The sequence below is a fragment of the Lepidochelys kempii genome, chromosome 18 (assembly GCF_965140265.1).
Source record: "Lepidochelys kempii isolate rLepKem1 chromosome 18, rLepKem1.hap2, whole genome shotgun sequence".
In the NCBI taxonomy this organism is placed as follows: domain Eukaryota; kingdom Metazoa; phylum Chordata; order Testudines; family Cheloniidae; genus Lepidochelys; species Lepidochelys kempii.
This window is the reverse complement of record NC_133273.1, coordinates 15,807,514-15,819,699: the sequence shown is the minus strand read 5'-3', so window position 1 is coordinate 15,819,699 and position 12,186 is coordinate 15,807,514. Positions and strand designations below refer to the sequence as shown.

Here is a 12,186-nt window from a genome sequence, read left to right as displayed (position 1 = left end):
CCTGACTTTCAGGGGCGCTGAGCACATGCAGCCCCTGTTGACGTTAGCAGACAGGTGTGTTTGAGGGCGTTGATCTTGGCGCGTAACGTGGAGGTGGCTCACAGCCAGGCTGTGGGCATGGGATGGCCGTTAGTGCTGAGCTCCTGACGGCTGCACAACCTGCCCTTCCTCTATGTCTCTCCGAAATGAAGGGTCAGGGAAAGCTCTGGCCTCTCTGTTGATGGGATGGGACCCTGTCCTTTTGCTCACACGAGCCTCTCTCCCTCCTTTCCTCTTTAGCAAGCCATCCGTCTGTGGAGCACGGGCGAAGAAACAGTGAGAGTGCTGGCCTTCCTGGTACTGAACAAGATTTGCCGCCATAAAAAGGAGCTGTACCTGAACCCCGTGCTCAAGGTAATGGCAGGGTGTGCTCTTATAATATAACAGTAATATCTAGCTGTTAACATCTGCAGATCTCAGTGTGCTTTGCAAAGGAGGCCAGACGCATAATCTCCATTTTGCAAATGGGAAACTGAGGCACTGGGAGGTAAAGTGACTTGCACAAGATTACCCAGCAGGCCAGTGGCAGAGCTGAGAGTAGTAGCCAGGTCTCCTGAGTCCCAGCCCAGTGCACCGTCTGCTAGGCCATGTGATCTGCCTCTGTGAGCTGGGGCTATGCTGCTGCTCTGTCTCCGATGGCGTGTAGACATACCGGCATGCAAGGATCCTAGGGCGTGGGCAGCACTCAGGCTGGCCCCTGTCCCGAGCACGGATGTGCTGGAAGCCAGGTGGTGGCGAGTTTTTGGCTGAGGGTTGTTGGAGAGCGCTCCTTCCCTGCCTGGATTTTCATTCTGACTCCTGGTTCGTGCCTTGCCTTTTCCTGCAGCAAATGTACATCTCCTACGTGAAGAACTCCAGGTTCACCTCCCCCAACGTCCTCCCCATGATCAACTTCATGCAGCGCACCCTGACGGAGATGTACGCCCTGGACACGCAGGTGTCCTACCAGCACGCCTTCATCTACGTTCGCCAGCTTGCCATTCATCTGCGTAGCGCCATGACTGTGAAGAAGAAGGTAGGTTCCAAACCCCAGCTCGGTGAACAAGCCCATGCGGGGAGCTTTGCAAGCTGCTGTTACGCACCCACAACGTCGGCTTTAACTCAGATTGATGTGTGGCCTTGTGCATGGTGAGACAGGGGAAAAAAATCCCGGTCCCTGCTTCAATGCCGCTGGTCACTACATTTGGGAGACGTGGCAAGGAGAGGAGCACATTGCCCTGTTGGAGCATCGCGGCTGAAATGCCTGTTCACCCTGGACCCTTAAGCTGGACTCTGAGCAAGGGCATCTCGTCTCTTTAGGCAAGCTGTGCTCCAGGCCCGGCGCTGGGAAGGGGGTGGGAGGCTGTGTAGATGAGACCTTTAAAACCAGGGTCAGTCTGCTCAGCATAGACGGTTAAAGATCTATGAGTAGGAGTTTGCCCCAGCATCCTTGGCTAATTACCTCTTCCCGCTCAGTGCACCCCACTCCCAACTGCTGGGGAGTTGTGCACCTGCCTAGCCTGGGCCAATCCAGTGGTGGGAGAAGTGACTTGCCTGTGTGTGTTTTGCAAAGTGCTTCAGTCTCTTTGGGGTTGAACGGCACTGTGTAAATAGAGACTGGATCTGGATTCTCTCTCTGACAGAGACTCCCTACCGGAATTGGGGAAGCTTAGAGTCCTTGGGGCGTGGGCGGATGATTTCGTACTTCATGTTCTGGTGTCACTCCCAGGAAATGCCTTTCTCTGGAGCCTCCATTATATACAATATTTACAGTTTGATTCAATGGCTCTCAACACCCCCACTATACAAATTATTCTAGCACCTCTGGGAGAGCACTGACTGGTGCGTGTTAGGGACCCCACTGGAGTACATGGTGGGAAAGTCAGCTGGCATATGGGGGACATCCTTGGAGAATTCAGGGGAAGTTAGTGCCGGTGGGATTTTGATAGCATTGGGCTTGGTAGGAACTTGTTTCACGAAGCAGGCAGCCAAGTCAGAAGGGGACCAGCCTGTTTCATGATGCGCTAAGGAGCCAGCAGGTGGCTGCTCTGCCAAAGGAAAGAGGGGCCCAGAGTTCTGCCAGCTGCTCATGGGAGGATAAACGCTTTCATTTATGTCGCTGTTTGGGTTTTTTAGCAAGGAGGTGGAGAGCAAATACTGGCAAGGTAGTTCTCTCTTCCAAAGCTATGTAGATCCTGGCAGATGTTCTCTCTCTCTCACCCTGGGCATCTCCTTTCCTTCGCCTTGCCGTGTATGTGAAATGAACATTTCAGCTGCTTAGCAAAACCCAGAGCACAGAAGATTATAAACCGCCCCTTATTTGTGGCTCTTTCCAACTGCGGTGTCTGCCTGGTACATCTCCCCATCAGCCTGTGTCACCTGCCCAGGCCATTTCTGTAATTTCATTGAGGCAAGCAGCTAAGTCCCTCTGAAGCAGGCCTGATTTGTGCCCTGTCCAGTCTGACGTGTTTACACTGTCAGATTGCTAATCCTGTCTTTACCCGGGTTTGAGAAAACAAACCCTTGCGGATTAGTGGTTCGGTTGCTCCTGTGCACTGCAGGATTGGTTACCACTTAAATCTCCTAGATGCTCAGACATAGGGATAAATCCAGCCGAGATAAGCAAAGTCTGGGCCTGGGCATATGCCCATAATTGGATTGTATTGGCTTCCTACACCTTCAGCCCTGGACCAGACAGTCCCCAAATCTGGTTGGTTTCCCAGGAGGGGTTTGAAAGTGGGGGCGGAGGGAGAGATTAAATTAGAGCGGCACGACCAGTATGCCCAAATCCCAACAACAAGTCAATTAGTGTGAAATGAGCACCGGGTGCTTACAGAAGCCATCAGCTGGTCCGAGCCGCATGGACGGGCGTGCAACCTGACCGAAGGGGGGAATGTTTACCTAAGCCCTACCACAAGGTGTTGGGCTTGTGTGTAATTCAGGAATGCTACAAGCAGGCAGTCCACTGTCCACTCCATGCACACACTGCTCAAGCACATGTGAGAGGAGACGAGCCGTAGTCGTCAGAGTTTATCACCCTTAGCTGATAAAAGAAAGAATCTCATTTGGTGAGAGAAATTTGGAGCCAAAGGCCCCTCACTAGGAGCAGCTGTGGAAGTTGCCAGCAGCTGGGATTTTTCTCCGAATTCCGAGCTTCTTGGGCCTGCAGCCTCTGGTTGAAAAGTCCCCGGAGAACTGGCTTCCATGTGGACTTTCTGGTGCTTCCTGCTGGGTGGGAAACACCGGCTGAGAATAGCTCTTTCATGGAGGGTTTTTATTTTTTCTGGTGTTCCGGGCTGCTCAGAACCAGGCAGGGAGGGGAGACACTTCCCAAGTTCATTTTGAAACTAGAAAAAAACACCTAACTCTTGGGTAGAGGCGTGGCCCGGTCTTTGCAGTACCACTCAGGCTGGCTCAGCCAGCCTGGGTGATCTGAGAATGCGGTGACATGGCAAGTATTAATTACCTAAGTGACCTCTTGCATTGTTTTGTCTGGTAACTAGGAAGGCGGCTCCTGGGCTGACATGCAGGCTGTACCTAGAAATAAAGCTTTTTTGTGTTCCCTGGGCTCTGTAAAAGGAACCTGCTATTGCGGTGTCCCCTTGTAATTGGGTCTGTAAACTCTTGGGAGGTGGGTGTGCTGGACGGGCCGGTCATGGCTGCATGAGGCTCTCTTTGACCCTGAGTGCACGTCGGCACGTCTTCAAAATGAATAGCAGTAACGCTCCCTGAGGTTCAAAAGTGCTGCCCGTCCTCGTCCTCGTGGTACCCGAGCGATGGAGCTTCTCTTTTAATATTGCAATTGAAGGAGTAATCAGAGCCCCCTGGTGGCAGCAGCTGGGCCCTGTGTCCTGCTTTGCCTGGGGAAATGAAATCCTAGTGGTTCTGCAGGTCACTTGGTAGGGGAGGTAGGTTCAGCGGGAGCCTTAGGGGACAGTTGCTGGGGGAAGCTGGTTCTGCCCTGTAGCTTTAGAGGTTTATTTTTCTTCCCTCCAGAGTGCGTGGACCAGGGAGAGAGTCAGCAAAGATGTAGAAGGATCTCCCAGCCTGGCTGCCCATGGGAGATCAGGGTTTGTCCCCCTTAGCCAGTGGACGGGAAAGGCCCATACACAGCATGGCCCTGCCCCTCCATATGCTGGGGGCTGAGGTGTTAAGGAGACGGAGCTCCACTTGTGAAGCATAGCTGCAGATAAATGCCGCAAGGAACAACACCCCAAGGGCAGTACTTAGCATTTCCAAAGCATTGTGCAAACCTCTAGCCATCCTGTCTTCCTGAATCCCATACTAGGGCCTTCACCGCACAGCCCCGCCTCTCCCCAGATTAACGTAACTAGTCGCTGCTAGAACCAGGGTTAGAATGCAAGAGTCCCCGGTTCCCAGCTGTGTGCTCCTTCTGCTAGACCGCACTGCCTCCGAATACAAAGGAGCCTGCGTGCGCGCTCCGGAAAGGAGGTTCAGCTCCTGTCTCGGCCATTCGTTTGCCAAGCGTGTGTGCCTTTCCTTTTTCTGTAGGAGAACTACCAGTCTGTTTACAACTGGCAGTACATCCACTGCCTGTTCTTCTGGTGTCGGGTCCTGAGCACCATCTACCCCAGCGAGATCATGGCGCCGTTAATTTACCCTCTGACCCAGGTCATCATTGGCTGCATTAAGTAAGTAGGAACGGATAGTTCTCCCCCCGCCCTTATAAAACACTGGGCTCTGATTTCCCATGTGACAGATGTGGCCATATAGTCACATAGGGGATGGGCAGGGAGGGTACGTATAGATTTTAACCCTTTGTTGTAGGGGACTGTCCTATTGCATACTGGGGGGCTGCTCTCGTGAGCTGTCATTTGTTGAAGCACCCCTGTTAGAAATCACTTGCTGCCATGTTGCTTGAACTTACTATGAGGCTTTATCAAGCTACTTTTGTGTCCATTAACTGAGCTTATTGGTATGACCACATCTGTGGCGTAGTGACTAAAGCACTGGACTGGGACTCAGGAGACCTGAGTTCTGTTCTAGGCTCAGCCACTGGCTCGCTGGGGGATCTTGGGTAAGTCACTTCACCGCTCTGTGCCTGGGTTTCCCCATCTGTAAAATGGGGATAAACTGTGACCTGCAGTGGCAGAGCCAGGGTGAGCATCTCACCTTGGGGTTCACATTGGGCCACCTGAGGCCGTAGCGGAGTGCCAGGCTCAGACGGTGCCTAAGAATAAGTGAAGGCTAACAGAACAGCTGATCCCAGCACCACTGCACTTCCCACCGAGTGCCTGCGTTCATAGACCTGTTGTGATTTCTTGTTCTAAAAGAAACCAAAGCAGCCCAGTCCCTTATTGAAATGAGTAACCTGGGCCTTAGTCCAGCCCACATCTTTTTAACCTGAGCAGGGAGCGAGCAGTAATTTTGCTCTATCCTGTTTTGTAATGGGCTGGCCTGCAACCGGGAGCTTCGGGAACCCCTTGCGCTCCTGTAACTTACCTGGCCTCTTCACTTGTAAAACGGTCCCCACGCTACAGCAAGCTCTTGTGGGAATAGTTCTTCCCCCCCCCCCCAATCATCGTCATATGTGCAGTGTGGCCTAGTGGATAGAGCATTGGACCAGGGCCTGGAAGACCTGGGTTCTATTCCTGGCTCTGCAACTTCCCTGCTGGGTGAGCTTGGGCAAGTTGCGTCCCCTCTCTGTGCCAGGCGGGGGTCATGATACTGACCACATGTGTAACGTGCTCTGAGATGTACTGATGGGGGTTTTGCTGTGGCTGGTCTACACTGTGGCATGTGTCTCTGGCAACCCGGAGCCCAAGTCTGTAAGATCTCCTATGCCTTTTGTGAGGTGCCCGTTGCCACTGAGGCCACTTAGCAAGCTGAGGCTCCACCTAGAGGCCAGTCTGCTAGGCTGGGTTCCCTAACCCGAGGTCTCCACACCTCTTGCACTGCAGCAGCAGCTAACCATTGCAAGCCCCAGCACTGTGCCCAATCTTGCTGGATCAGCAGAGTTGCTTGTAGACAGGAAATTGAGGTAATTGAAACGGAGCTAGCTTGGTTTCTCCCTGCATGAGAGCCGCAGCAGGAAGGTGGAAGCAACGTTTGCCAAATAGTAACTAGCAAAATCGATGGGGAAAGTTATTCTGTTGTCCAGCTTCTCGGAGAGGGCTGCAGACAAAGGAGGGTGACGTGAATTGCATTCTCCCAGCATTGTGTTGTGTTTACATTCACACTTTTCATACGCTCCAGGCTGCAGCACGCTGCAAAGCCCTGTTAATACAGGGACTTCAGAAGCAGAAGGGAAAGCACTTAATGTGCTGTGCAGCAGCTCACACGGGGTCGGGCTCACACAGGGTTGGGTATCAGAGCCAGTTTCCAGGAGAAGAGGGCATTGTGTATTGGCTGGAACAGGGCAGATGGGCTCTTGGTGTCGTGCCTTATCCAAAGGGTTCCTCTTTGAACAATGTAATGTACCCTTAATAGCATCAGCGCTAGGTGCGTGCTGAACTTCTGCTATGGGACATAAGCCCTGCCTGCTACTGCCTTTCTAAGGATAATGTCTACGCCCCAACGCCGCAGCTGCGTCGCCGTAGCACCATAGTGAAGCTGCTTCCTTCATCGGGGGAGAAGCCCGTTAGAAGTCACTGGGAGTCATTCCATTGACTTCCATGGGCACTGATAGGGTCAGGGCCATAAACTCTACATCGTGGCCACTTCATCCGCTGCTGAAATGCAGCCGCTTCTGGGGTGGAACCCAGCAGCAGCATAAGAGCGCACAGCCACTTCAGACAGGACGCGGAGATCGCAGCCGACCCCTTGGTTATCGGAATGATGAGCCTGTTCCTTAGAACCATAGGGTTAGAAGGGACCGCAAGGGTCAGCTAGTCTCACTCCCGGCCCAGATGCGGGATTTGTTGTGTCTAAACCATCCAAGACAGATGGCTCTCCAGCTTCATTCTGAATCTGAAACTCTTCTTATCCAGGCTCTGATTATCTAGAGGCATTGGATGTCCCCAAGCCATTTTGGGTAATCCCTTTCTTTATACTGTCGCCTACTGAAAGGACAGTAGACTTGGAGGAAGTATAGTCTAATGACACGGGTTAACCTTGGTGTCTGGGTCTGATTTTAGTGCTCCTTCTTCCCCTCCCCCCCCCCCATGTGCAAAGAGTGTCCTGGGACCCTCGGGGCGTGTGAGAGGATAAAACCTCCAAGAAGTGTTCTGCCGGGAGTACAGTGCCCCCTAGTTTGGGCAGTGGCCCTTTTTTTACTGACTTGAAGGAAAGATTGGTTTCAGAGTAACAGCCGTGTTAGTCTGTATTCGCAAAAAGAAAAGGAGTACTTGTGGCTCCTTAGAGACTAACCAATTTATTTGAGCATAAGCTTTCGTGAGCTACAGCTCACTTCATCGGATGCATACTGTGGAAAGTATAGAAGATCTTATTATATACACACACAAAGCATGAAAAAATACCTCCTCCCACCCCACTCTCCTGCTGGTAATAGCTTATCCAAAGTGGCCACTCTCCTTACATTGTGTATGATGATCAAGGTGGGCCATTTCCAGCACAAATCCAGGGTTTAACAAGAACGTCTGAGAGGGGTGGGGGGTAGGAAAAAACAAGGGGAAATAGGTTACCTTGCATAATGACTAAGCCACTCCCAGTCTCTATTCAAGCCTAAGTTAATTGTATCCAATTTGCAAATGAATTCCAATTCAACAGTTTCTCGCTGGAGTCTGGATTTGAAGTTTTTTTGTTGTAAAATAGCGACTTTCATGTCTGTAATTGCGTGACCAGAGAGATTGAAGTGTTTTCTGACTGGTTTATGAATGTTATAATTCTTGACATCTGATTTGTGTCCATTTACTCTTTTACGTAGAGATTGTCCAGTTTGACCAATGTACATGGCAGAGGGGCATTGCTGGCACATGATGGCACATATCACATTGGTGGATGTGCAGGTGAACGAGCCTCTGATAGTGTGGCTGATGTGATTAGGCCCTATGATGGTGTCCCCTGAATAGATATGTGGGCACAATTGACAACAGGCTTTGTTGCAAGGATAGGTTCCTGGGTTAGTGGTTCTGTTGTGTGGTATGTGGTTGCTGGTGAGTATTTGCTTCAGGTTGGGGGGCTGTCTGTAGGCAAGGACTGGCCTGTCTCCCAAGATTTGTGAGAGTGTTGGGTCATCCTTCAGGAAAGATTGTCACTGACAGCTCTTCCAGCAACACTGCGCCCCCGTCCACTTACTGGCCCAGGCCAGTCTTCCAGAGCTTATCGAATCTGATGCCTCGTGGCCTGGTGGCACTGAGAACTGTGTCAGCCCGTAGGCAAAAATCCAGTGTGGTAAATAAACACGTTAAAAACCATGCAGTGCCTGTGAGGGCTCGTGCATGGAAATGCGAACGAGCTCTCACGGCTATCCCATTGCAGGAATAAGCGTCTGGCACCCCCGCAGAGAGGGAGAAGGTGAATTGAGAGGGGCCGTGGGGTTTTTATACCCTGGCGCGGGGCACTCTTGCTCTGATTGTCTGCGTGTCGTGCGCTTGTGCAGCTTGAGGTGCAAGCAGCCTCGTATTTATTTGCACACCTGGTCCCGGGCAGAGCAGCGACAGCCGGAGGCAGCGTTGCTATGGCGCTAGGTTTTTATTCCCAAAGGTGACACATCTCCTTTTATTTCCCTGGAGAAGAGAGAGCTGTCCATGCGCAAACACCTGAATGGGTGCGTCGCAGAGCTGAGCTGCTGTCAGAGGGGGATTGAAGCCTTGTTGACTTGGGAGCTTCCGAGCGTAATTAGCCTCTGATTTTCTCTTTTATTTGCATACCAATGAAAAACCCGGTTGTGTGACGGGAGAACTCGGGTCGCGTGATGACTATTCGCCTACTTCCAGCAGACAGGCATAATGGGCCAAATTCAACCCTGACGCAACTCTCCTGAAGTTGGTGGAGTCACACCAGCGATAAATTTGCCCCACTGCTTTTCACAGTTCATCTTGGGCTCTCTCTTAAATCTGAGCAACTGTGAGTTCAGCAAGGTGGGGTAATCGTTTAATAATAATAATGTAGTAGAGCCTGCAGGGCCCAACTGAGATCAAGGCCCTGTTGTGCAAAGCACTGTACAGATGTAAAATAGGAAATGGGTCCTGCCCTAAAGAGCTTACAGTGTAAACAGATAAGACAGACCCAGGGTGGGAGGAAGGAAGGATTGCCCTCCCCACAGAGATCTGGAGTAACTGGCCCAAGGTCACACTGGGAATCAGTGGCAGAGTCAGGAATCAGACCCAGATTTAACTACAGATAAAGTACATCTACCCTGGATGCTTCTTTCAGCAGCCTGTAGACTACGTACCTGCATAGCCCACCCTCCAGGGATATAAATATCAGGGTAGCCGGTGAGGCATGGCTTAGACACGTGTGACGGGGTGTGGGTATGCATGCGAGTATATAACCTACTCACCTAAGCCATGATTCCCCTTCTACACTGCTGTTAGCTCCAGGGAAAGACTCCAGTGACAGGGAAGGAGGCTTTCCCTTTTATCTCCCTTCTGCCAGAGCCTTTCGCTTGCGCTGCACGTCGCTGTGTGGACGCAACCTGCTACGTGTTCTCTGCGCGGCGACGCTGGTGTGTAGCGCAGATGTAGCTGTAGTTAGGTGCTTTCCTAACTCTGCCGTCTTGAGTGCCTTCCCTGTCGATATTTGGATTCTGTGGGTATTTGGCAACATCTGGGCTTGAAGAAGTGTGACCTTTTCTCTCTTTTCTCTTCTCTTCTGCTGAGAACTTGAGTCAATCTCCCTCTCCCTACCCTCCCAGGTTTGGAAGGAAAAAGGTACCCTGTGCTTTGAAACATTGGTCATCTCTGAAATCCTGTTAGCGCCGTAACCAGAATCTGAGCTCTCCAGTGCCGCCCGGCTGGTCTCGGAGCTCCCAGGGGTGATGAAGATAAACAGGTTCAAATAATTGTCGGGATTCTCTTACCTTCCCCGCCATCCCCCCAAGTGTCCCATTGCTGCTACAGCACTTTAATTGTCCTGCAGACAAACCTAGGCACTTTTTCACCTGTCCGGGCAGATAAATCAGCTGTCTAGGGCCACCGAAAGGTGAATTTGGAAAGTCCCAGGGAGAGCAGCAAACAGAATTTGCGGGCATGTGTTCTGTACAGAGCCTCCTGGCGCACCATACAGCAAGCACGTAACGAGAACAATGAGGGTTTGGGACTGCGTCAGGAAATGGGCTTTGGGTTGGAGAGAGCTGGGAACAGATCCTGCGTTAGGTCCCTTGGTGAGCAAGCCAGTGGTACATCCAGGCTGGGGCATAAGGGAGGGCGGATGTTGTCAGAAGTCCTGCGTGTAAGAGAGCGAACGCAGTGTGGTAAATCATGGGGGTCTCGTTCCTTAGTCCCCTTGCTACGGCTGCGCTGCCAGACTCAGTCCTGCAGTTCCAGGGGCCCTGGGTTGCAGCTGCCTTTTTGGAGCACCGGTAACAGAGCAGAAATGAAACCCAAGGGTCCATCGGGGACCACAGCAGGGGGTACCAGTGAGAAGTGCCAAGGGCCTGCAAAACATTCAGGAGGGACCAGGCTCCTGCACGCTTCTCTGTCCGCCCTCCCACCCCCTTCCTTATGGGTAACATACACACGCTGGTGGGATTCCCACGTGGGCTGTTGGATTATTTCTCCTGCGCCGCAACTTGCCGTAGGCATCTTCAATCAGCATCAGCATCTCAATCAGTGGCGGGATGCAGCTGCTGAGCGTTGTGTGTTTAGGGGTTGGGGCTCTCTGGGGAGTGGGGGAGGGGAACGATGCAGTCCATTTAGCTTTCGCAGGGGTTTATATCTTTTACTCTCTCTCAAATGTAGGGCCAGATCCTCAGCTGGTGTAAGTTGGCATAGCTTGTTTGGTGGCACTGTGCCCCGTTGCGCCAGCTGAGGATCTGGCCTTAGGGTCTTTAAAAGAAGAGGAGTGATTACACCTGCTCCCCTTTGCTTACATGCTCGCTCTCGGGGGCATGGAACAGTGCTAGGAGGAGTGTGCAGAAGAAAGCGTGAAGTTAGGTTCGCCCAAATGCTCATCAGCTCCTTGGGGTGATTTTTATTTTTAAAGCCGTCGTACTGCAAAGAAAGGATTCCAGTTCTTGCCCATTTCTCCATCCCTGGCTCTTTAGCAAATAAAACCTTGTCTTGTGGGGAAATAACACCCTATCTGCTTGGCGCCCCTCTGGGTAGGGTCAGTCTGTCGAGTTAGAGCCTCTGAGGGTTTAATCATTAAGCCTTGCTCGGCCTGGGGGAAAGAAGGCTGTCAGGAACAGTGATGATGACTTAGATCCACCTGAGCAGGTCCCATGAAAATCTGGGTAGGGCTCCGTGCCATCTGGGCGCATTGGCTGAGTGAGTGCAAAGGGGAGTTTAACCTGTTCAAAGGGCCCTGATATACCCCCAGAGTGGGGCTGCTAGCATTAAGGATGGATAAGTATCTGGCGGCTATGAGCAGGCATCCTTGCAGGATGCAGGGAGTACGCTATCGTCCTTTACTCTCGGGTTGTTCTGTGTTTGTCGTATTCGGCGTCGGGGGATTCATGCTGGAACCTTAAATATGTTCTGGTCTGGGTTCAGCAGGTTGGTCACAGGCATATCTTGAAACTAGCGTCGCACAGGAGCAAATAAAATAATACCGAAACCCTGGAGAAAATAATTTCTCCCCCTTTATTTTTTTTCTTTTCCTTCTACCCGAAGGTGGCACTGTCTTCCTGCAAAAGGGTTGATGGACAGAGACAAATAGGGGGAGGGGGGGCAGTCGGTGTGCAGTTCCTTCCCATGCACAACCTCATTACAGGAGGGGACTGGGGAGAAATTACCATCCGTCGAAGCCTTATTGCTCCAGGCGGGGACCAAGGCAGAATTTAAAATGTGCTTAAATAAGATAACTAGTAGCAGAGGGCTGCCTGCTAACCTCAGAATTAGCTCCCTTGTTTTCTTATTCTCTCTCCTCTCTCCCCCCCCCCCCCCCCCCCGCCACCCCCTCTCCGGCGTATAAAACACATTAAAAATGTATTCAGAAGGATGCTTCGGAGAAATGGACCCAGTGCGGCTTGAACTTGCACGTGATTGGGAGCAGAAGGGATCCAGGCCAGGGAAAGCAGAGGCGATGCCGGCCCAGCTGCAAGGGGCGGGAGGACCCGGTTTGCTGGGGGCGTCCCTTGGGATT

General features: G+C 51.9%; 1 protein-coding gene across 2 annotated transcripts in view; it reads left to right on the top strand.

The window, feature by feature from the left end:
- NOC2L (NOC2 like nucleolar associated transcriptional repressor) overlaps positions 1 to 12,186 on the top strand; it is an 87,415-nt gene that overhangs the window by 18,953 nt on the left and 56,276 nt on the right. For both annotated transcript variants that reach the window (XM_073317129.1, XM_073317128.1), the window contains exons 9-11: positions 280 to 393; positions 866 to 1,054; positions 4,531 to 4,670. In XM_073317129.1, coding sequence (XP_073173230.1) covers positions 280 to 393; positions 866 to 1,054; positions 4,531 to 4,670 — 443 coding nt within the window. The remainder of the gene's footprint in view (positions 1 to 279; positions 394 to 865; positions 1,055 to 4,530; positions 4,671 to 12,186) is intronic.